The sequence below is a fragment of the Mesocricetus auratus genome, unplaced genomic scaffold (assembly GCF_017639785.1).
Source record: "Mesocricetus auratus isolate SY011 unplaced genomic scaffold, BCM_Maur_2.0 Super-Scaffold_100691, whole genome shotgun sequence".
Lineage (NCBI taxonomy): Eukaryota > Metazoa > Chordata > Mammalia > Rodentia > Cricetidae > Mesocricetus > Mesocricetus auratus.
This window is the reverse complement of record NW_024429267.1, coordinates 12,556,651-12,581,650: the sequence shown is the minus strand read 5'-3', so window position 1 is coordinate 12,581,650 and position 25,000 is coordinate 12,556,651. Positions and strand designations below refer to the sequence as shown.

Below are 25,000 nucleotides of genomic sequence, written 5' to 3'. Positions count from 1 at the left end.
TTAAATCCTCTCAAAGGAGAAAACCCACCCTCACTCGTTCCGCTCATCTAACAGCCCGAAAGCCGATAAACGCTTTGGAAAACAAGTCAATAAATGTCTTCCTCAACTAAAAAACAGTAAAGTGTCTCATGAATGAAATATGGAAACGTTTGAGGACTAGCACTAGAAACAGCAAGCAGATGGTCCAAGATTAATCCAATCTGTTAGCTGTATCCGGTTTTTCGAATTAGTTACAACCTTCAATAGCGGCAAGGCAGAACAAGAAAAGCAGAGGCCAATAAAGCGACAGTCTCCACAACACCAAATCTTCATGAGGCATACTCATCTTTTTCTCTTAATTTTTTACTTATGTGTCTAAATATAAATACAATAAATCTAACGAAAATCCTGGCCTTGACCCAGTTTTACTAGAAAAGCCTGCATTTTCCCTTTTCACCACTAGATGGCATGTGTGCGAGTCTGGAAGGAGTGTGATGAGCCAGTACTAGGATGGGCGAGACTCAGACACCAACTGATGAACAGACCAACGAACCAAGGTCCAAATGGAATTCAGCTACTGAGTAAGTTTCATCAAACCATAGTCAGGACTAACTCTCAAGCAGTAAAAGAGTCAAGCTGAGGACCAATGAGATAGCTCAGTGGTTAGGAAAACTTGAGGCTGAGGACCCAGCATCCATACTGTTGCTCACAATCACCTGTAACTCCAGCTCCAGGGGATCCAATCCCATCCTTTTTGTTTCTGCAGGCATCTGTGCATACTCTCTCTCTGTCTCTGTCCCTCTCTGTCTCTCTCTGTCTCTCTTTCTCTCTCGTCCAGTAGACTCTGGAATAAGAGTATTTAAGTTTGTATTACGATTCCTCACCTGGAAGGTAGGGATTAAAAGGGTTTATATTTGTAAAGTGTTCAGATAAACACTTGGTACTTGTGTTTCCTGCTGAACAACAAACATGAAGGGGAGAGAAACAGCGTGGTCACTGGGCGATTCAGGTCCAGGCTTAGTGGCTCTGTGGCTGTAGAAGTCATGATTTCCTCACCAGAACTGTCTGGGGAGGTTAGAAAGCTGACTAGAAATCAGATTGGGTAAGATACCAGATGGGAAGGGATTGTGCCGGCAGTATGAACTGGTATCGAGCACGATAGGAGTAACTGATGTAACGCTCTAACGGGATTCACAAGTGGGAACAATCAGTCCTAACAGCATGCAGCGGCATCAGAGAGGCGGCATTTCAGAAGCCGCTCCTGCGAAGCCAGGGGAGGCTGAGATGCAGGCCAGGAGATGAGTGCTGGCCAAAGGGAAGCGGGAGCCCAGTTTCGCAGCAGTGAAGTTACATGAGAGGCGGTCACATCCAACAGTCAGGCTGCGGACAGGTTTGGGAAAGCAGAGAGCAGTCAGGCTGGGCTCTGCACACTGTACTGGAAACACACACCAGGCTGGCTAAACGGGGCTGCTGAGAAGAGGCACTGAGAAGTAACAAGAACATTCCCTATTTCCCCGGGGTGGCCAACACACATGGAAGAAGACCTGTGTGACAAAGGTCTGCTCACCTCAACTTGTATGCTTTGGCCAATTTAATAAACCCAGGGGCGAATGGCCGCTCATGTCTGGATAGTAAAATGGTTGGGAGTGTGCAAGTAAGGAAAACTTACACACTGAGTGACTTCCGGGCTGACTCACCCTTCTCTCTCGTTCCTGATTTTAGAGTAGGTTATCTCTGAAAAGTGGTATTAGAGTGATCCTTTAGGACAATCAAATATGTAGTAGAAAAGCAACACAAGTCAGAAACTGAAACTTCCCAGCTTGCTTTCTGTTGCTGCGATCAAAAGCAATCTGGGGAGGAAAGGGTTAGTCTTGGCTAACAGTTTACAGTCCATCTGGAAGGGAAGTCAAGGCAGGAGCTGATGCGGAGAGCATGGAGGGGTGCTGCTTACTGGCTTGCTCCCCATGGCTTACTGCGTCTGTTCCTTATGCCACCCAAGACCACCTGCCCAGGAGGGGTATTGCCCACGGTGGGCTGTGCCCTCCCCTACCAATCGTGAATCAATCAATCAAAAACGAAAAAAGGGCTCATAGCCTTGCCTGCAGGCCAATCTGGTGGGGGCACTTTCTTGATCGAGGTTTTCACTTCCCAGAGAACGCAGGCTTGTGTCAGGTTCAAAACCAAACAAAACCCCAAAGACTAACTAGCACCAACAGTGACAAGTAAATTACTTTAAAGAGAAAACACTTGAGCCAGGCATATACAAGCTGTGTGTGCAGTTCTTAGGGAGGAGACGGCGGTTGCAGGCCTTGTCAAGACCAAAACAAACAAACAAAACAGTTTTTTAAAAACAATTCCAGTTCTCTGGCACTATGACCATTGTTCTATTTTTGTACTTTATTTAAAGCCACAAAACACCAATTGTAAAAGGTTTGCTTAGTAGGAAATTTTCATACTGCTCTCCCATCCGGTGCTCCCTAGGGAGGACTAAGGCAGAGCACTAATGGCCACTGAGCTCAAACCATATGAGCTGTGCTGCCATAGGAACCCTTTGGCTCGAGTCCTGGAAATCCCACACCAGAAAACACTTATTTACAAAGCATGGGCTGTGGACCAAAGATACAGATAAGGCAGGGTTATGAAGCCCAGCCTTTGTTTCCTGCAGTTGCTGCTTGTTCAGGGATTCCCCCAGAAGAGCCAGGCCAGAGGCAGAGGTCAGGGTTTGATAAAATTAGGAGAAAACCTGAGGTCAAGACCATGAGAAAACTTCACAGGAGCAGAGTAATCCACCCTTCCAGCCATTCCTCAAACTCAAATCTAAAGGGCAGAGAGTTTTAATTGCCTACTTTTCCATGGAAAACTCCCAGGTGGTGGGAAAAGTAATCCTCCAGCATCAAAGGAACAGGAAGTAATCCGCTAGACATTAGCCTTGTCCTCTGCCTCTTCTTCAATTAACAAACCGGAGCCCACTGGAGTGGCCTGATGAAACACCGTCGAGAAATGGTGTTGTTTTTAAAATCACTGCGCATTGCTGCAAGTTATTTAGCTCTAACTCTGCCACGGATTTTTCTCTTCTGGTGGTGGATGAGTGTACACAAATGTATTTGATTGTGAAAGTGTAAAAGCCAACGAGATGCTCCTCGGCTGTAGGATGGATGTTTCAGTCCCACAGAAGTTCACTGAAATACAGATTATTCTGGGGTCTGATTAGTTTCAGTATATGGCTTTTTTTTTAAGAGTGGGGGAAGGTTTTTAAAAAGAAAATAAGAGAGTGCTGTTTTAAAAATCACTACATATTGCTTTACATTATCTACTCAAAGGGCCACCAGAAAAAGCTTTGCTGATAGCAACCACAATATGCCTCAATTAAGATAGCTTCAAAACCTAAGTGAGTCAAGCCAGAATGTTTTCAGAGGTAAAGGACACTCTCAAACTTTGCTGGCCTGAGGTCAGCTCGTGTAAAGATACTAAAAGAGGACACGGGAATGCAGCTAGGAAGGCGAGAGACTCTGCAGGGTGAAGCCCAGCACCCCACCGAATGTCCACTTTTAATTTAATCTTTTGTGTGGCCAGGTTTGGTGTAAGCCTGCTCGGGCCCATTGTTCCCCAGCAACCCCAACCCGAGCTCCCCTTGGTGTGCCTCGCCAGGGTGACTGCACTGCCCTGGAGCCTGTCCCGTCTAAACAATACTGCCCATATAATTATTCAGAGAGAAGGCTGGCAGCAGGGGCGGCTGTGACACCCGGGTCGTGGCCTCTGACACGGAATCTGGGGCCAGCCCGAGTCTGGTCCAGCAGGCAGAGGGGCAGGAAAACTGCTGGGGGATGGGTGGGAAAGGCAGGCAGAGAGGACAGTTTGAGACGCCTGCACTCCAGCGCAGCACAGAAAGCCCAAATCGAATTTCAACAGTGGGTTGTTCTCAAGTTTCCCAAGTGACTGGGATTCTTCTACTGCTGAGACGTCATTGCAGGAATAGGTCCCTTGCTCTTTCCTTTTAGTAAATCTTTTTAGTGAGCATGCAAATATAACGGGTTTCATTATTTTCACCCATACCTGTATCCCAGCTCTAAGTTCCCATCCATATCACCACAAAGCAGGTCTCTTATATGGTCAAACAACTACAGTTCGAGAGGGGATGAAAAGGAAATTCAGAGCCTCAGATGTTTTGCTCAAATGTGTTAGTTGTGCTGAAATAAGTTGGGTTTTAGCTGAGGAGGTCAATTTTGCTTTAAGCCTAGACTAAATACTCATCCCTTTTTATTTACAAGTTGATTTTCTGCATGCCTGTTTTTCAGGGATGTTTTACTCCAACGACTGTGCCAAAATGTTACAAAACTGTTCCTTGAGTATGTGAAGTGCCTAAGTTCCCCACAAAGCTTTCCTGCAAGCTAAGTGGAGGGTATGAGTCTAAACCTAAAACACTGGAGTCCTTTTGTTTGGCTTCCTGAAGGGTCTTAAGACAAAAACACCTCTCTCTGCCAGTGACGACATCTCCTCTCTCCTACTGAGTGGAGGGTAATTTAAGGGAAAGTCCTTTCCATATGACATTTTAAAAGAATCAATTTCCTATCAAAATAAGCATATACTACAGGCAATCCCTGTCAGAGAGACCTCTCTGTCACAGTTGGCACTGTTCCAGACCCAGACAGAGGCAAAAGGCTTTCCCGATTGTACTGTGTGTGCAATATTTTGATATTATTTCTTTTTGGATCATGTACTTTCATTTTTATATGTCAGATTCCAAGACCTCTTCTTTTTAAAATAGTTATTTTTAGAAGATGTGTTTGAGGACGTGGTTTCCCACAGCAAGATGAATGAAAGTTTAGGTGTGAATCTCTACTTGAACAGTGCTTCAAGAGAACCTGTCTTGGTATAGGCACACTGAACAACTGATCTAGAAGTGACAACACCCGACCCCACTGCTTCCACGGAAGGGGGCGGATCTTGTCTAGGGAGACACCTTTCCCTGTGGGTCAGCATGGAAGAAAGGCAGCCCAGAGCTCCTTTTCCTAAGCTCAGTCTCCCACCATATCACGGACGAGTAGAGAGAAGCTGAAGACAATCATTTCCTGTGGGTAGGGAGGGAAAAAAGATGGCTCAGCAGCTAAGAGATGTGGCTGTGTCTCCAGTGGACGCAGGATGATTCCTAGCACAAACATGGCGGCACAATTCCACTGTCTGGGGACCTAACACCTCCTTCTAGACTCTGGATACCGGGCACACACATGGTCACAGTGCAGGCAAAACACTCACACACAGAAGACAATAAAATTGACAATTCAAAAACGGAGCAGTTTAACTGTGCCCGAATTTATGACAGTAGCACATGAATGATATCAAAGAGCCTGGTTCATGTGCAAGATCCCAAATAGTTTGAAAGTAAAATGGGCCCCGATATGGTGAGGCAGCCCTTCAAGGCCAGCACTCAGGAGGCAGAGACAGGCAGTTTCCCTGAGTTTGTGGCCAGCCTGTTTTACACAGTGAGTTCCAGATAAGTCAGGACTACATAGTGAGGCCCGTCTAAAGAACACACAGAAACAAGTAAAATGAATGGATGGTTATTACAAATAAATTTCAATTCTAACAAAATAAACGTTGACGTATCTCAAAAGACAATTGGAGGCTATCAGGTTTACAAGTGAGGTTTACTTAAAACTGTTAGATAAGAGGAATAAAGGCCTCCTTTAGCCATTTTAGTATTTTCAACATGAGCAGCGCTTGCCCGGAAGCCCCCAGAGGAGCCTAGGGGTTCGCACACTACTGTACCTTCCTCACATTTGTTTAAGTAGCCGCTCTGTTCACCCCACATACATCAGTGCCTTACAAACAATATTTTTATAGAGTGGCAGAGGAAGCCTATTCATGACAGCCCAACTTCCCCTGAAGCCATGAAATAAATTTCCTTTCAGGAATAACACTTCTCCACCTCCCAGTCACGGACTCACCATGGCATTTTGACCCTTTTGTGAAGCAACGTGAAAATATCATCCATCATTCCCTGAGCCACGGGGACTAGGGGTGGAGGGGCACAGACGCATTGCAGAAACATCTGTAGTTTGATAACCATCCCTGGAACATGCAACCCTTGGTGGTTCAAAGCATGCTTACGGGATGGGAGAGATGTAGGAAGACGGCCTGAAACCCTCTTCAATGTCTTCCCACGTGGGAAGCATGCTGCTGCAAGAACAGCCTCATCAATCACGGCCCGAACCCCTCACTGCTTATTTATGCCTGCTCAGAAGTTGCGAGGCACGCTGTTACAACTTACTTAAACGCACTGAGCACATCGCTGGGAAATCCATCTTAATGTTAGCACTGAACAAGAGAATTCTTTGACACAAGCAAACCTTCTGACTGGTTATTAAGTAGCATATGCAAATCCTTATCAAATCATCAGTCTTTCAGATACCTAATGAAATGAAGTCCTTTGGGAGAATGGAAGGCCCTCTCTCTCTCTCTCTCTCTCTCTCTCTGTGTGTGTGTGTGTGTGTGTGCATGTGTGTGTATTTTAATTTTCAAATTAATGTATCTATTTTGTGAGCACACGCATCAGGGTGAATGTGCTACAGTGTATGTGTGGAGATCAGAGGACAACTTTCAGGAATCACTTCTCTCCCAGGGATCAAACTCAGGTCTTCAGGATTGGGTGACAAGCACCTTTCCTCACTGAGCCATCACCCCCGTCTCCAGTCATTTTCTATTTAAGATGAAAATTCAGGGGCTGGAGAAATGGCTTGGTAGGTAAGAGCACTCGTATGAGAACCTGAATTTGGATCCCCCATAAAAAGCGAGGCCCTGTGCTCCTGTAACCCCAGAGCTGTGGGAGGTGGAGGTAGGGGAGTCATTAGGGTTGCTAGCTCCTAGTCTCAAAGGAATACAATGGAGAATGACTAAACTGGACACCTGACATCCTCTAACACGTGTGTATACGTGCACACCCCCCCACGAGTTACACCCACACATTCACACTAGCACACGCCCCCACTCACACGCATTACTTCTCACTGAGTCCCACTGGAAACCAGTGTGTAAAATGCACACAGACAGGATCATGGGAATCAAGTGCTGAGCCAAAGAAAAGAGTGATGGAGTCAACCCACGGCAGAGGGAATCAGGCTGAAGCAAGCGCCACAGCCGTGCAGAGTCTCTCTTCACTTCCTGAAGCCCTCAGAGTCTAGAGGTAATTTCTGCAGTTGTGTCAGGTCAGACCAGGAGCCCATATGCCTCGAGTTTTCTTCTTAGACAAAAGGTCACGTTCCAAAGAGGAGGGGTACAACTACTCAGGAGAAGGAACCAAGCCAAAGATCATCCTGCCTGCCTATCCAGACGCAGAGTGTGAATAAGCAACCATCTCAAGTCTGGAGAGCTGGCTCAGCAGTTAAGAGCACGGGCGGCTCTTCCAGAGGACCTGGGTTTTTGTTGCCCTCTTCTGGCCTCTGTGAGTACTGCATACATGAGCTGCACATACAGGCAGGCTAATATCCACACGCATGAAATAATCTTTTAAAAAAAGAAAGATGACTCTGATGGTTTCATGTGTGATTATCTCTAAATCATCCAAAATCCTGCACCCAGCTGAATGACCTGGAGACCACGGCAGTCTGCTTGTCACCCCTGTCCATCATTACCAAGTGCCAGGTAGACATCTAAAAGACAAGAGAGGGTCTCCAACATGCAGCGAAATTGTTAGATGTCTTTTAATAAGTTAATTAGTCTATCATGGCTTTTCCTAATAATTAAAATACCTCCGTGTCTCCTAGCTAACAACACTGGGAGTTTGGCTACAGAAAAGCTCTGAAATGGAGCTCCTGAAAACTGTACAGAACCTTTCAGTAGCAACAAAAAAGCCAAATCCGGGTTTCAGTAACTTTTCAACCTTTACTTATCTTGGCCCAATTTATTCATCTAGGTAGTGAGGTGTCTCAGTGAGTAACAACACTTGCCATCAAGGCTGTCGACGTGAGTTTGACCTCTGGGACCCACCTGGTAGAAAAGGAGAACTAACCCATTCAAGTTGTACACACACACACACACACACACACACACACACACACACAGAGAGAGAGAGAGAGAGAGAGAGGTTTGGGGTGGCAGCGATATATAAATGTGAAATAATGACTATGATAAGACAGGTTTACACACCCTTCCTAGGAAAGCTGTACAGCCCATAATAACTGGGGGAGACGAGCTGCCTACGTTTTGCACAGCTTCAGGCGATATCACCATCCATGCTTGCTGAGAAAGCAAGCTGCCACCACCAAGTTCGGCCAAGGGACCTCCCCACCCACGTGGCCTGGGAACCAACTACTATGGCTAATTCAGGAGGCTCCAGCCAAGCACCCCATGTGCCCTCTGTCTTCACAAAGTCTTTGAAGACACTAACCGTCAGGAATGAAATTGAGAAACATATTTCAGCAAGTCACAATGGAAGGACAGTGGAGAACTCCTGAAAAATTACAGGTACTTAGTCAACTCAACGGATAGGTTGAGCTGTTTAAAGTCAGGCAAGGTGGCACAGATCAGTGATCCCAGCCAGCCCTCAGGAGGCTGAGGCAGGAGGATGGGTAGGTTGAATTTGGCCTGGGCTACACAGTGAGACCCCATCTCAAACCTACCTTTTCCCCACCATCAATCTCTCGTTTTTTTGAGACAGAAGCCTGCACCAGGGTTAGCCTGTGTCCATGATTGCTGTGACTGTGGCCTGCACCTTGCCTTATTTAATTCCTACTGTTCCATTAGGGTCCCTCACCTAGTTAGGTCAATTCAGTGTCACCCTCTCAGAGAAGAACACCCGATCCTCCTCCCAATCCTTAGATTGCCCGCTGCCCATTATTATACAAACCCTTGTTTCTTTGCACCCTTCCAACACAATACTCACCAGTTTGCAGCCTGATGAATGTCCGTGTCTTTCGCTAGACTGTAAAGTTGTTTTTTAAGACAGGGTTTCCTGCTGGCCTCAGGCTCACATATCAGACTAGATGATCCTCAAGCCCCAGAGATCCTTCCTAATACCTCAGCCTCCCCCAGCACAGGGATCACCTATGTACACCACCACACGCAGCCAGAACACCGGTTCTGGGCACAGAACTCGGGTCTTCATGTTTCTATGGCAAGCATTTTACAAAGGAAGTATCTTCTCAGCTGAAATAATTTTATTTAAAAATCTTTGCAACATTTTTTTCTTCTGTAGATCTGAGAAGAAGATCATACCCTTACACTGAGTGTCCCACCACCTGGCTGCACCTCAGCCCCAGTAATATTTTTACTACAATGTGTGCTTATTATATAGGCGTTCATTTACTTACATATGTGACACACATATTATTTCATTAAAAAATAAACACATATAACTATCTTTAAGGTTAAGACAAAAACATTCGCCCATTAAGGGCCTCACTTAAAGTGTCCCCCTCACCCAGCATGCCCCCCTCACTTACAGAAAGGATAATTAGAACAAAGCTTACAATTCATTTGCATTAAGTTTTTAAAGAACAAAGTTCAAAACAAAACCGAAATAAAATCCACAAGGGTAATTACTGCTGTACAGCAAACTTTTTTTTTCCTGTCCACCCAGAAGTTTCTTTCATGTACTAATGGAAGCATATTTAAAAAAAAAAAACCCTCTTCTTTAACTTAGCTCTTTAAGGACCTCACACATCTAAGAAGTCCTTACATCCACCAGGACTTTCCAGAGTGGTCTGGGGGTCAGCACTGGGACAGCATTGATTTAATTTCCTACAAGGCCTCTTTCCTCTTTAAGAGCCGGCAAGCACTCACTGTGATTATGGACTTAAAACACGGGAGACCGCCAAGTTTAGCAAAGACCTCCATTCCTACGAATTGTGACTCACGAAACAGCTCAGTACCAACCAGCAGCCAGTGGGAGGAGCCTTGCATTTGGATACAAAGAAGGGCAGTAGGAAGCAAAATTGTAAATTTAGCTTAATGTACTTCAAAACATAAGCACTGCAGACTATAGTGGGGTGACTGAGAAGAGAGATAAAGAAATTAAAGAGGCTATGAAGCTACTAGCTAAATAATCACTAAACAGATCGAATATCATCCGATGGAAAACAAGACATTTTTTAAAAGTATCTTGAAGTCTCCCGTGCAATGAAGCTTAAAAAATTTCCCCTAGAGACAAATAGAGGAAATCATGTATTTTGTTTTCTATGTGACTGACTCCCAGTCTCCTTTGCCTTTCTTTCAATTAATCCATTTTCTGAAAATGTTTCCTGTTGCTTCATTTTCTCTTCTCTTATACAAATAAGCAAAGAAAACAAAAACAAAGTCAAGCGTTTGCCAAGCATAGGCAAGGCACCCCAAAACAAAAGCTGAGACAAACACTGAAACTAACTAGGGATTTCAAGCAGGACTTTAACTTGATAGGGCTGGCAAGGTGAGGGTATGTGTTCGGAGCCAGTCAGCAGATGGAATAACCATGCTTCCCCCAAACCCCATGATATCAGACCCTAAAGTTAACAAGCATTAGAGTCAATTCTGAAGCACACCGCAATTGGTGTTGTACTCTACAGACCAGAGGAAAACCAAACAAAACATCAGAGCTATTTTAAAGAATGGGACTTCCTTATCCAGCTTCTGCTCTCCACAGGGGCCTGGCTTTATTCAGAACTCCTTTCAGACTAGTTTGTGAAGTGACTACTGTAAATCTTTGCCCAGCGCCAAAGGTCAAAGGGCTATCTATCTATCTGCAGCTACCTGTGCTGTGGGTTGTTAAGGGTACACTGGCTTCTTCGTTCTTTCTCTTCCTTTTTCCCTAAGCACAAAGGCAAGCTTCTGAGTCACACCAAGTTAATTTAGATCCTAAAAGCTTCGAGCCTATGGATAGACTGCTTTGCTGAGAAAAAACGAACAAACATCAACTTCTCAGTCCTCCACAAAGAGCCCAGATGCAGCTGAGCCCCTCCCACCACACAGCTGCTAAAACAGTAAAACTTCAAAACCACAAAAGGAGGCCACTTAGGCAAATGCACCAATTTTGTTTTAGGGAGGGAGGAACCCTTTGCTTTATTGTTTTTGGGGTTTTGTTTTGTTTTGTTTTAAGTAGCTAGGACAGTGGGCTTCTGCTTACACATCACAGCTCATTTAATTAACTAGACAGATGTTTTCCAGGGGGCAGTGCGCACACTCCAGAATTTCAAAGGGAAGGCACTGTTCAAGGCAGAACTTCAAAGTTGGGGGTGGGGGTGGGGAGACCCAGCAAATTCTATTTTCAAAGATTTTGTTGGGTTTGACATTTTTGGAAAAGTTTACTTTTGAAAGATGGCGACAAAGTTAAGACATATAGGAGCGCACCATTTTTCTCTCTCCAAAATAATTTTTTTACAATGAAATAAAGCCATGTATGCCACCCCACTGCCATGAGGTCACAGCCCATGATGCACAGCAGACACGAGGGACACCTCCTCCTGGGGTGCTGCTGGGGCTGGGTTCACCTTTGCAATGCCCTGCATGTAAGAGGAGAGCAGTCAAGAGCCTGTGTTCACTGCCGTGTCACAAGGAAAGTTTCAGGAGTGCTTTCAAATGCTGAAGAACCGGTGGCCATCTTCTGCGACTAGCTAGGAATCTGATTTCAAACGGCCTCTGCATTTCAGCCAGAACAGGACTGAGTTCAACCCCCTTTATTTCTTTTTTTTCTTCCCCATAAATGGATTGTCTGTTTTCAGTCTGAAAATGCTCATAACCGAGTACAATGTCTTGATCGTATCCACCCTTCACTCTTACCTCCAACTCCCTCCAGAACCCTCTCCCCAACACATTACATACCTATGTATGCTGAGTTCAATTAGTGCTGCCCATAGGTGCTTAGGATGGGTGAGCCACCTGAGCATGGGACATCTACCAGTAGTCATGACCTCAGAGAAAAGTGCCTCTCCCTCCCCTAATAGCCACAGATGGCCACCATATACTTCCTACGTAAAGGTCCTGTATCTTTGGTGGCAATAGATACTCAGTTTTTAGGATTGCATTACGCTACTGCCGCCTCATCTACTCAGAAGGAATGTCCACTTCGGGAGGTTTTAGCAATCCCTCTGCACACACATGCACGCACACAGGCACTGGAATATGTCACTCAGAAACGGACATCTGAATGTCACCTACCTATCACACAGGACGGAAAACTTCAGTGGGGTTTGTCTGAAGTGCCTGCCCACCCCACCCCATGACTTAACTTTCTTTTTTAACAAGCCCACGGATGGATAGGTCTCTTCTACTCAAGTCTTTGTTATTTTCTCTCAGGACAGCCTAGCCAGAAACACTGGGTCCCTGGTGTGGTGACACATCCTTTAACAGAAGGCAGAGGCAGGAGGATCTCTTGAGTTTGAGACCAGCCTGGTCTATAGAACGAGTTCTAGGGCATCCAGGGCTACACAGAGAAACAGTGTGAATCAGAATAAATCCTTCCTCCCTTAAACGTCTTCTTGTCAGGTATTTGTCTTAGCAATGAGAGAAATAACTAATGTATTCACAGAATACTAAATCCCTGGGGACACTTCCACTGAGACATCATGATTAAAAACAAACTCAGTATTTCCTTCTCTGGAACCTGGCTGTTCTGGAAGAGGGTGGGGGTGGGATTCAGACCCCAGCCTCTGACTTCAAAGCCCGTCTTCTGATTTAACAGTCACCACAACGAAGACAAATAACAATTTCTGCTGCTGTCTAGAGGTTTCCATGCTGCCTCGGGGGGGGGGGGGCGCAAGACCTGCTCCCACCCACATCGGAGGCAATCACTAAGCGGTTTGTTGTTCCCTTCTGTACAGATCTGACTCTGAGCATGCCCCATGAAAGCAACCACCTGAGATGTTACCTTTTGTGAATGGCCCATCACTCGGCATGGTACCACTGAAATCCATCATGGCTTCTTTCTTTTTCCTTGCCAATACTGACACAGCTTTTTATCGCCAAGTGCTTTTATACGGGTATGCTGGGCATTTGAATTGTTTCAGGAGACTCTGAACTCAACTAGCCACACGGTGTGTACACATTCTCGTGTGAGTCTGAGTTTGTTCTGTGTGGTGCTTGAATACACGCCTGCAGAGGAGGGACATCCTATTCCATCATTCCCCACTGCATTCCCTGGAGACTAGGCTAGGTTTCTCAGCCAGGCTGGTGAGCCAGCAAGCTTAGATCCTCCTGTCTGCCCCCACCTCACCCTCAGTGCTGGGTTACAGGTGCACGCAGCCATGTCAACCTTTTAAAAACGGGCTCTAGGGATATGAACTCAGGTCCTCATGCATGCGCAGTGAATCCCCTTGCCCACTGAATCATTTCCCTAGCCCTAAACTTAATTGCATTTTTTAAACGAATAAGCATTGAAGAAAGAATTGCTGGGTTGTATGGTATGGACACACTTTCCTAAGAAAGCACTGAACATGGCAGGTATGGTGGCATACACCTTTAATCCTAGCATTTGGGAGGCAGAGGCAGGTAGATCCTTGCAAGTTCAAGGCCAGCCTGATCTACATAATGTGTTCCAGGACATCCAGGGCTATGTAAAAAGACAGTGACTCCAAAATATTTTAGGTATATTTTAGTAGTATTTTGTTTAAAAATTTACTGATTTAGCATTTGTGTGTGTGTGTGTGTGTGTGTGTGTGTGTGTGTGTGTGTGTGTGTGTGTGTGGTTAGAGACAGCTTTGCGGAGTCAGTTTTCTCTTCCCACATTTACACAGGTTCCAGGGGTTGAACTTATTAAGTCATTAGATTTGTACTGCTGAGCAGCCTCTACCCACTGAGTTATTTCGCCAGCTCTCGTTTATAGTTTGAAAACTGCTTCATCCATAGAGTGGTTAGCTATAACCTTGTGTCCCGAGGCCTCTCTCTCCTAGGCCATACCTCTGGCCTTCCCATCAGTTAAGTCCTACTACTCACCTGCCATCTTCCCAGTCTGGATTCACAGTCTGCTCACCTTAGATTTCTATAACAAGATCTTACTGACCTTTCGTCTTCAGTGCCCTCCTCTTACTCGCCCTATAGCTACACCACTGTCGGTATCTCTCCAGAACAAACCGCCATTGCAGTTTCCCGTTCGAAGACCACAGCAGTGGAATGGCGAAGCTTGAGGGCACACGGTCCTTACCGTAAGGGTCCAGGTTGATTCCAGAGCCTTTACCCTCCCCAGTTTATTCCCGCACAAGCACGTTCCAGCCACTGCATATCAAAGAGGCTGCCTGTTGAATCTTTCTGACATTGTGTGCACGTTAAGCATCTCTGGTTAGAGTGAAATTCCTTCCTACCACCAGGCAAAAAAACGTCTTCTTTACATAGTAAACATCAGTCATTTATTCCCTGAGCTTTCAGAACACTTGGCTTATGTGGCAGCTCACAAGCTGCCTGTAATGCCCTCTTCTGGCCTCTTCGGGCACAATACTCAACACATGCAAACACATACATACACATATACATCGTTTTTTGTAAATCCTTTAGGAAAAGAAAATAAATTTTGATTTTCTAGCGATCTCTGTCTCCTAGGTAGTGTCTTCACAAAGAGTCAAGCAAAGAACCTCAGGAGCCAAAATTTCATCTTGTGGGGACAGTTTTGATTCCAGGGTTCATTGTCAGTGGTTACTGAAGCTCATTATCAGAAATTTCTAGATTTAGGTCATTTTCTGTTTTGCAAGACCAGTGTCCATGACATAAGTCTAGCAGTAGCCAATGAGAACTGAGAACCACTGGCTCTGCTGTCCAGACCTACTGAGTCCCAGTGAACACTGTGCCACTGTATTCCACAGAGCTGTGGAAGGCTTTTATCACATGGCTCAGTGGGCTGAAGAGTTATCTCCTTTTGAAGGACTACTAAAGGCTCCCGGGTTCATGTAGGGGGTTAAAAAACGCATTGTTTACATCGTGAATTAATTATGTCTGTGGCTACTTGTTTTTTTCCTTGTGCATTCTACAACACAAAATCAAATTAACTTGACAGTGTCATAACTTCCTAATATGAGTGGCACCAAGTCTAGAGTAATTAATCTTTCTCAGGGGACAGAATGTGCTTTTAGACTTGGCATCCGGAACCTCCCAGGAGCTAACTCAAGCAAAGGGAGTGATAAATTAAAATGCCTCACACTGTCACAGACTTGGCTGTAAAGACAGTAAACCAGAGTGTCTATGCTTTACTCTTCTTATACATGAAAGTCACAAGTATCGAGGTGCCCTAAGTTGAGCACTTCAGGAAACTTCCAGGCATACTGCTGGGCTTTGTGAGGAATTTTGAAAAGAAATCAGATAAAGTCTGCACTTGAAACTGACAAAGTATAATAACATGGCCAGATGCCTGTGACCCAGCCTATGAACTATCAGGTGGTCCCATCTTTCAACATTGTGATGTGATATTTTCACTTACAAACGGTCAGGTTTCATTCATGGCTATGCTGGGACACATCTGGCCTTTGTGTCACAGGTTGGACATGTCTAGATACAACTGATTGGAAAATAAATCTAGAGAGAATACTATTTGGGGCGGGGTGTGGCAGTGCACACCTAATAATCTTTGCGTTTGGGAGACTAAGGCAGGAAGACCACAAGTTCAAGTCCAGCCTGGGCTACACAGTGAGGTCACAGCCAGCCTGAGCTACAAAGTAAGAGATTCAAAAATAAATAAAATAAAATAAGGGCTAGGGATCTGGGAGTGTAGCTCAGTGACAGAGCACTTACTTAGCATGCGCAAAACCTCAGACTCGATTTTTATGACAAAAAAAAAAAGCCACCTAAAACAAAACAAAAACCTACGATTTTGTAGCATGTCAAAATTACATCAAATTCCTCTTCAGACATCCACAAATAAAAGTGGTATTGGAAGACAATAACCACTGAGCCATCTCTCCAGCCCCAAGACCATTTCTTAATGTGATCCTTGCCAGGCATAAGCTGCTGTTTGAATGTCAAGTCTATGTAATCCTTAAGAAGGAAAAAGTCAACTGTGTAAAAAGCCAGGTGTATAACCTGGGAAGGTAATATGGGAATTCAAGACATTCAGAAACTCTTACGCAGCTGCATAAGTCAAAATGTAACTCTGCTCACTGATTTTCAGAAACCAAAGCACTATGAGAAATCTTGAATTTATGAGGGAGAGGGGCAGGGAAGGGAGAATGGGAAAGCCCCAGCCTCTCCCATGCCACCCCCAACCCCCAATTCCTTCTTTTCCCAGAACTGCAGGAAACTAAACCACCTTAGGCTGTGGTGGGCACAAATCAAGGCTGTTTATTTCATCATTAAATCTTTTCTTTCTAGATCCTTAACTAGCCTTTCTATTTTCCAATTATTTTGTAATGCACGCCTTCCCTTCTTTTCTTGGGGAAATAATAAGCAGCTTAGGACCCCATCCTCAGGCCCTCACTTAACCCCATCTTGCTCACACAGAGCTCTATTTCTAAACACTGCACATTAGGGCTTAGGGCTTCAACACAGGGGTTTTGTGAAGACAAAAGAATTCAGGCCATAACACACACAAAAGCTAGAGTATTTACTCTCCAGTTCATTGGGAGAAAGTTTTGCTGACCCTTGGCTTCGATTCTCTATTCTCAAAAGTAGGAATGCAAAAACTTTATGCTGCATCTAAAGTCACTGAATAAAATCTGTAGCTTAATTAACAAGATCTTTGGTTAATTTACACACACACACACACACACACACACGCACGCACGCAAACACACTTATGTCCCAAGAAACATTTGTTTCCAAATTTAATAAACATGATAGAATCTCATTTGAGAAAAGCTGGTCTGAGGTGGCAGACACCTGTAATCCTAGCACACACATGGGAAAACCTTTTTTCAAATACAGGCTCCACCCTGGGAGATCAACTCCTTTTCCCAGGGCTGGGATCTAACCCAAGGCTTCATTTGTGCTATGCAAGTGCTCTGCGACTAAGCTACACTCTCGGGTCTGGGAAAGAATTTTACAAGCAGAAACAGCTGCCGTCTCTGGTGGTACAGGGTGCTGCATCAACCCCATCTGCATCATCGCACCCCTCCTCCTGAAACAGACAGCACTCATGTACCGTCTCCACCTAAAAGATTAAGCAAAGAGCCAGGGTTTGTCATCGAGCTGCAGAATTTGAGGTCAACCTCAGGCAGGAGAGATGATGCTTGCTTAGCTGGGATTTTTGTCTGATGTGTCAGAATGCTAGAAATGATGGACTGTGGGGAAGTGATGTTGGGCATCTTTGGATTCCCAAGACAACCACAGTGGGCAGGGGTCTTTTCAAACTGAAGGAGTAAATCTGAAGCTACGCCTCTAGCTGCTACTGGCTTGTGCAAACAGTCCCACTGTGGTCAGACACACCAAGGTCAGATTTGTTTTATTGGAAACAGGGTTTCTCTGTGTAACTGCCCTGGCTGTCCTAGAATTTGCTTCATAGACCAGGCTGGCCTCAAACTCACAGAGCTTCTGCTGCTTCTGCCTCCCGAGTGCTGGGATTAAAGGTGTGTGCCACCACCACCTGAGGCCACTAACATTAGGATTTTAAGCCTCTTTTTTGGCTGCTGAGATGGCTTAGCAGGTAAAGGCACTTGCTAAGTTGGATCCCCAGAGCCCGTAAGGTACGAGAAAAGAACGGGCTTTGACCTCTGGTCTCCACGGGCACGCTGTGGCATGTTCACACCCACACCCACATGCAAAATAAAAACAAATAAATGTAAAATTTATTTTTTAAAGAAGAAAAGGTTAAGAGGAATGCTTTTTTCTTCCAATCTACTATTGGGGACATAGTTGGCTTACTAATTTTTTGTTTATTGTGTGGTAAGTATTGCAAACATTTATCTTGTAACTCAGATGAACACTCAATGAGACAAGAAAAAAATATGAATAAATCCTGAAGGATCCTCAGCACAACACTCAGAATGGGTCCCACAAATGCCCAAGTCACAAGCCTGATGCTTCTTCTTCTCCCCACAAAGCCAGATCCCAGGAAAGCAAACTGAATTTTAGAGTCAAACCTGAACAAATTAGAAACACTAAAATATTTCCACTGCTCAACTGAAACTCATGTAACACTTTATTACTAAATTCTGGGGATTGGACCCCAGGCCTTATACATATAAATCTAGTATATATTATATTAAACTATTATATATTATATGCTATTATATAATATTTTATTTTTATATTACACACATATATACTATTATGTATTTTACTATTAAAGGCATGAGAATTTCTTCAATTCCACATCTTAAGGGACCCAGCTTTGAGGTATTAGAGTCAAATGATCTAAAAATACCTCCCACTAATAACACCAATTAAATTTAGTTAACCGGGTGTATGGAAGAATATTGGGCAAGCCAGCCAATTAAACATCATTTGGCTTCATCCTTCCTGTTTTAAGTGGAAATTGGACCCCTGTCTTTAGATCGTTTTATTTTTTAATTTTGAACACTTAACTTAAAAGATATAAATTAATTTGCTCTTCTGTCTTTTAGAACAAAGACTAGTTCTAGGGAAATCATACCCTAATAACCTACTTCTTAAACTGAAAACGTAATTACCATAAATGAAAGCAGCCACATAGGGGAGGGGGGTTGTTTCTAAAGACATCAGAGGGGGTTGGTGTGAAAATGAAATTCTGAGAAAGCAGTTTGCTATACAAAACTGACACTCGATCAGCAAGCAGAAGCGTGTGAACTCATTTCCAAGCCCACTTAGCAAAGCTGGCTCCACTCGGAGCATCCTTCCCAAGCAACGACTCTGTGAAAGCCAGCATTCACCAGGCGAGGCCCAAACAGGGCGCCCTTAACCTACCGCCCTCTGGACACATCACTCTCTGTTAAACAGGCAGCCACTGCCAGATGCTCTGGCTAAAAATGGTCCCAGATGGTCAGCTGTCCCCTTCATAGAACACCCTGCCCTTCCCACATCTTAACACTTGCCTGCCAAAAGCCTGGCCAGGCCTTGGTGGGAACTTAACAAAAAAGATTAGAAGCAGGGTCTCAGGTTAGAAGGCACCTTGAAGACAGTCTGCTCAACAGCTGCACAGTGCTGGAACCCACACAACTACATCCCTGCTGGCCACTCAGGTGCAGGGGTCCTGAACCTGATGCCTGGCGAGGAAGCCCCTACAGCCGCAGAGGTCTTGTCACCGAGAACTCAGACAATCCAGTCAGGAAACACAGAGCTACTTAAATTGATACGGCATGTCCACTATCCCCAAATAATATTCTACTTGATGCGTTTAATGTGATTTTACAGGCCTGGAGAGGTGGTCACTACCATGCTTGCCTCACAAACATGAGGATCTCCATTTGGATCCAGTAGCACATACATAAAAGCACAACCTATGTAATCCCAGCACTGGGAAGGCAGAGACAGGAGGTCCCTGGGGCTTGCTGGGCTCTTGGTTTATCTAGATTGGTGAGCTCCAAGTTCAGTGAGGGATTTGTTCCCAAAGTAAGGTAGAGAGCAAAAGGAAGACAGCTGACATCGACCTCTAGCTTCCACACACGTGTGTATGTATACATGAGTAAACACGTACACGTCCCCACACAAAAATGATTTTAAATGGAGCTACTTCAAATGGCATACATAACATGTTACAGCAAAAACAGTATGTATATATGATTGACTTTTAAACGTGTGTGTGCGTGCGTGCGTGTGTGTGTGTGTGTGTGTGTGTAGATGCACACACACCATGTGTCAGTACTACCCATTTTGTTTGGCACAGAATCTGCCATCACTGTCCCCTGCCCCACCCCCCACGGCCTGACACAACAGGCTAGCTGTCCCTGAGCTCCCGACAGTCTCCTGTCTCCCCTCTCCTCATAGGCACACGAGGATAACAGTCGTATGATACTGTGTCCAGCTTGTCATGGGTTCTGGGGCAAACGCAGGTCCCCACTCACTTTACCATGGGGCCATCCTCCCAGCCCCATGTAAATGATTTTTAAAACATAAGAAGAAATAATAGCTTATAGTTTTGAAAGCTGTTATTTGGAAAACAAACGAGTTCAAAGGAAAAAAATCAGTGGGCCTACCTCCTACCTCTCTGCCTCTCCAAAGGAATAAATTAAGAAGCACTTCTGTAATATGAGTTTTTTCCTTATTTACTCCATTCACAGATGTATGTGTAGGCTTCTCTAGGAAAAAATGTAAATGTTAACTAATGGGGGGGGGTGGCTCAGCAGTTAAGAGCACACACTGCTTTCCCAGAGGACCTGAGTTCTCTCTACCCACCCTGGGCAGCTCCCACCCACCTTCAGGAGAGCTGACACTCCTTCAGGCCTCTGAGGACTCCTGCAATCCCACACAAATACCCCTACACAGACACATCCATATGGTAAAAAAATAATAATAATAATCTTAACAAGACCTCAAAGAATTGCTTTTATCTACTGGTGGTTTTGTTTTGTTTTTCTGAGACAGGCTGCCCTTGAACTTGCCACATAGCTGAAAACGACCTTAAAGTCCTCATCCTCCTACCATCCCCTCCAGAGTGTTGGGATTGATTCCAGGTGTGCGCCACCGCCACCGTGTCCCACTCATCGCCGAAGTCTCAATGAAACATTTCTGAGTTTCTTGCATGAGCAGAGTTATCTTGTTATTTTATTTTCTAACCAATTATTCAGCTGCTTAAGATAAACTAGCTGGAGTGTATGCCCAAGAAGTATGTTGAAGAATATGTTTGTTTTTCCCATATATTTAAACTTCTTTAACAAGAAGAAAAATCAAAGTACTGAATTTGACAAACATTTTTACTTGTATATTTTTTGAAGATTTATTCACTTTATACATATGAGTGTTTTTCCTGCATGTATCTCTGTGTGCTATGTGTGTTCCTGGTGCCCTTGGAGGCCAAAAGTGGTTGTCAAATCCCCTGGGACTGGAGTTACAGATGGTTATGAGCTGTCACGTTGAGTGCTTGTGTCCACTGGAACAGCAGCAAGTGCTCTTAACTGCTGAGCCAGCCCGCTAGCCCCCAAAACTATTTTGGTTTATGTGTCGGCAGAAGCATCCATGGGTGAGTGCAGATGATGCCCTGGAGTGGCAGTTACAGGTGGGTGTGAGGTGCCATTCAGATGCAGGGGACCAGATTCTGGTCCTCTGCAGTAGTAGTACACGCTCTTAACCACTGGGCCATCTCCAGCCCCGAGCTCCAGCTTTTCATCAACTGGATACAAGCGAGTCCCCTCCCTCTCATCAACAATGATCTCACAGAAAGGGAGGGCACCCTGAGAAGCCACACGGAGACATAAACATGGAAGGCTCGGGGGCCCTGGAGGCTGAGCTAACATCATCGTAACCAGTGGATTAAGGATGCTCGACCTGGACCATATGTCACTGCTCATCATTTACAAGCTTCATGACAGAGATCGACAGTAAATTTATTTAACCGAATGCAGATTAAATTAAAAACCAAATAATAAGATTACAAGCAAAACACCATCTGGAAAGCTACGGCAAGGGACCATGGGATGGATTTCAGTGCTCCTACATCCAGGGACAGGTTCACAGCACATCCTATTGACCCAGGGATGGAAATGGTGATGACCCACAGTAGGACCACTGGGTCTTTCCCCCTTACACCGTCTCCAAAGGCTAATCTAAAAGGAAAAGCCACAGTGCTTCATGAACTCCTACTGTGTGCATAAGACACCACCACAGTCCAGTGGGTCTCTGTTGATCTCCCGGTGTGTCTGTCTCAGTCTCCGTGTCTCCCTCCATCCTTCCGTCTCTTTCTCTCTCATTACAGAGCTAGGGATTAAACCTAGGACTCTGTAAATGTTAGACTAGCACTCCACCACCGAGTTGTATACACAGCCCCAGTTTCATAATTTGTTAAACATGATTACTTTGTGGAGTTCTTTTCTCCCATAAAGAAAATAAGGACAAGCCAGTGTCTCTGAGAACACAGATGAAGCCAAAAACAGGGGTGCATGTTTTTTATCTCCAGCGCGTCTGAGACCGTGGAATAAATATTTATAGCCATCTGGGACAGAGGTAAGGGCATTATTATACACCGTAAGTTGTTTTATAACAGTACAACGATCAGCCAAATTCTAAGTTAAACATACTTACTGTTATCCAATCATTTTACAAAGTCTTCACTCTTTATTTTACATGTGTATGAAAAGACGGGTGGGCATCCACACATCAGCACACATGTGGAGGACAGAGGGTAATTTTTAGGTGTCACTTCCCTCCTTCCTCCCTGATGGGGGAGGGGGGATGACAACACTTAGGTCATCAGGCTTGCACAGCAAGTGCTTCTGCCCACTAAGCCATCTTCCTGGACCCTACAATCCTCTCCCACATCCATCCGATACCCATAACAACAGATCGGGCTCTCCCTGTATCCACAGAGACCTTTAAAGAGAGAAACTGACTCCAGAGTGGGAGGAAAGGAGAACTGTGTGTGTAAGGACAGAGACATCGGCTCTTTGTAGTCAAGTCAGTTCTCTTCCATCCAATAACCCTTTCCCCAGTCAGCCGCAGCAGGAGGATAAAGAATCTGCGCAATGCAGACACACTCACCCAAGCCACTGAGGGTATACAGCAGGTCACCGGTGTCCAGGAAAATAGGTCCATTCTCCTGCTGCCCTTCCTCTTTGTAAAACAGCTTGTAGCCCTGAATGGTGGCTGGGTCCTCGGTGTCCTGCAGCCACCTCACGGAGATGGTTGTACAGTTCAGGGGTTCCAAATGAAGCTCAGGGGACTTAGGGGCTAAAAGAGACAGCACTGTGTCAACAACCTACAGTTCACAGGAAGCCAGAGGGCAGCGCACACCCCGCAGCTTCAAGCCAATGTTACAAAGTCCAACCACCACACTTTTGACCTAGCAACAAGCCAGCAGGATGACTCAGTGGGGAAAGGAGCTTGCTGTCAAGTCTGATTAACTGAGTTCGACCCCCAGAGCCAACAAAGTGGAAGAGGAGACCAACTCCCACAGGCTCTCTGCTTTCCACACATGTGACTTCACCCGCGCGCACGCGTACGCCTACACACACACTACGTCTTTTGAACTAATGACTTAAACACACGACACTATTCAGACGGTCTCAGTTACTGTGCTCCTCCGGTACTCAGTCTGACTGGGACTCTTCAAGCCATGAAGGTTTTGCTAAGCAAACTAATGGTACACTTAGTGGCTCTCCCCACAAACGGGCAAACAGCAAAGTTTAATGAGATCCTTGGTTTATTTATGAAGCCAGGACTTGCACATGGCAAGCACTCTCCTAAGCACACTACAGCCCGCTCCTCTTTCTGCACTCTTTTACACGCCACACTGGCTTCACACTCAATAACCACAGTCAACGATGAACTTCTAATCCCCCCTACCTTCACCTCCCCCTAGTGCTGGGATTGTGGGACATCAGGCGTGAGCCACTAGACCTGGTTTAAGCAGTCCCAGGTGCTGAACCCAGGGCTTTGAGCATGTTAGGAAAAGACCCTACCAACCCAGCTGTGGCACCAGTCCCAAGGGAAGGTTTGGTTTTTCCAATTAAGTTCACAATCTGTGTAATATCTGCAAACCTGAAACAAAAAATTTTAAATGTAGGATGGAAAAAAATATGGGATGGAGACATGATTCAACAGTCAAGGATACAGCTTGCCCTTCCAGAGGGCCAGGGTTCAATTCCCAGCACCCACAAGGCAGCTCACGGCCATCTATTACCCAGCCCCAGGGATCTGAGGTCTTCTTTTGGCCTCTGTGAGCACTGCACACAGTGTACACAGACACGCATGGCAAAACACCCATACACAGAAAACAGAAAATAGGAATTTTAAAAATAAGGTATAGATAAACTATATGTAACTAAGAGTGGGAAATTCTAATTCTGAAGTAAACCACTCTTTCTCTTCCTGAAAAGTCCTTGGGAGGTGTTTACCTTTCACGCTCGTGGCTTTGGGTGTCCTGTGTGAGGTCCACACTGATGACTCTCCCAGCCCCATGCGGGTGGCAGCTGTAATCCGGACCAGATAGACACTGTCGGGCCTCAGGCCTTCCAGGAGGTGCTCGTGCACAGTCCCCGGGAGTTCCACAACTTGGATGGAATTCTCAGTGCTCAGACGGAAGGACAGTCGGTACAGTACCACTTGGCCCCGCCGGTACTTGGCCGGGATTGGCAGCCAGGAGACAAGAATGTCGGTGGGACTTCGGCTCGTCAAGCTAATTTCAGGAGGTCTTAGGGGCACTAGTGAAATGAGAAAATATGTTGTTCATAAAATCTACAATCGAGACACTACTCAGCACAGTTGTACTTATGGGATCCTTTGAATGGCAGCACACAATATGGTTACGGTGGAGACACTTCCGGTTGGAGTGGGTTCTCAGTGAAGCCAACTTCCGGCCAGAAGGAAGGAAACACAATGAGGGGGCCATCAAATATGGCCACCAGTTTGCTGTGGTTGTTAGGTGATTGCCCAAGATGAAGACGGGCATGTTTGCTAATCGTATAAAATGAGACAAATTCACAACTAAGTCTACCAAAATCCCTAGGAAGCAAAGGAGAGTGTGTCACAATTGAACAAGGACACCCAGGATCCAGAATTGTAACCGAGAACTTTTCAATATCTAAGAGTCACGTTAAAAATGAACATGAATTTTATTTGTTTTTTAAATTATTATATGTATTATGTGTTTGTGTGTGAGCCTGAGCGGGCCCTGATGTATGGCAGCGTCTCTCTTAACTGAAGGAGCTCATGAGACTGGTAGGGTATGCCAAATGCCAAGTGTGGAAAGTCCAAGCTTGGCAGATTCTCGAAAGCCCCTTATAGAAGTGAATTGCTGGGGAAGGAGACACTGACCAGCCTGTGCAGAGGGGGATTCTTACCTACAAACTCTCGCCTTATATTTAAAAAGCATGTGCTAACTTCTTCAAAGAGTTGAGTGTTTGCACGTATGTATGTTTGTGTACCCTACGCATGCATTGCACACAGAGTCAGGAGACAGCATCGGATCCCCTGGAACTGGAGTTACAGCCAATTTTGAAAAATGGAATCTTTAAGTGTCCTTTATCATGTTATGACAAAAACTGAGGGTGAGACTTGAGGGAGCAATTGGCCT

The 25,000-nt window shown here is 45.2% G+C and overlaps 1 protein-coding gene across 1 annotated transcript in view; it reads right to left on the bottom strand.

Annotated features, from left to right (window-relative positions):
- Positions 1 to 25,000, bottom strand: part of Prtg (protogenin) — a 100,870-nt gene that overhangs the window by 29,546 nt on the left and 46,324 nt on the right. The window contains exons 10-11 of the mRNA XM_040740161.1: positions 23,823 to 24,128; positions 22,468 to 22,656 (exon numbers count right to left, since the gene is read on the bottom strand). Of these exons, the coding sequence (XP_040596095.1) occupies positions 22,468 to 22,656; positions 23,823 to 24,128 (495 nt within the window). The remainder of the gene's footprint in view (positions 1 to 22,467; positions 22,657 to 23,822; positions 24,129 to 25,000) is intronic.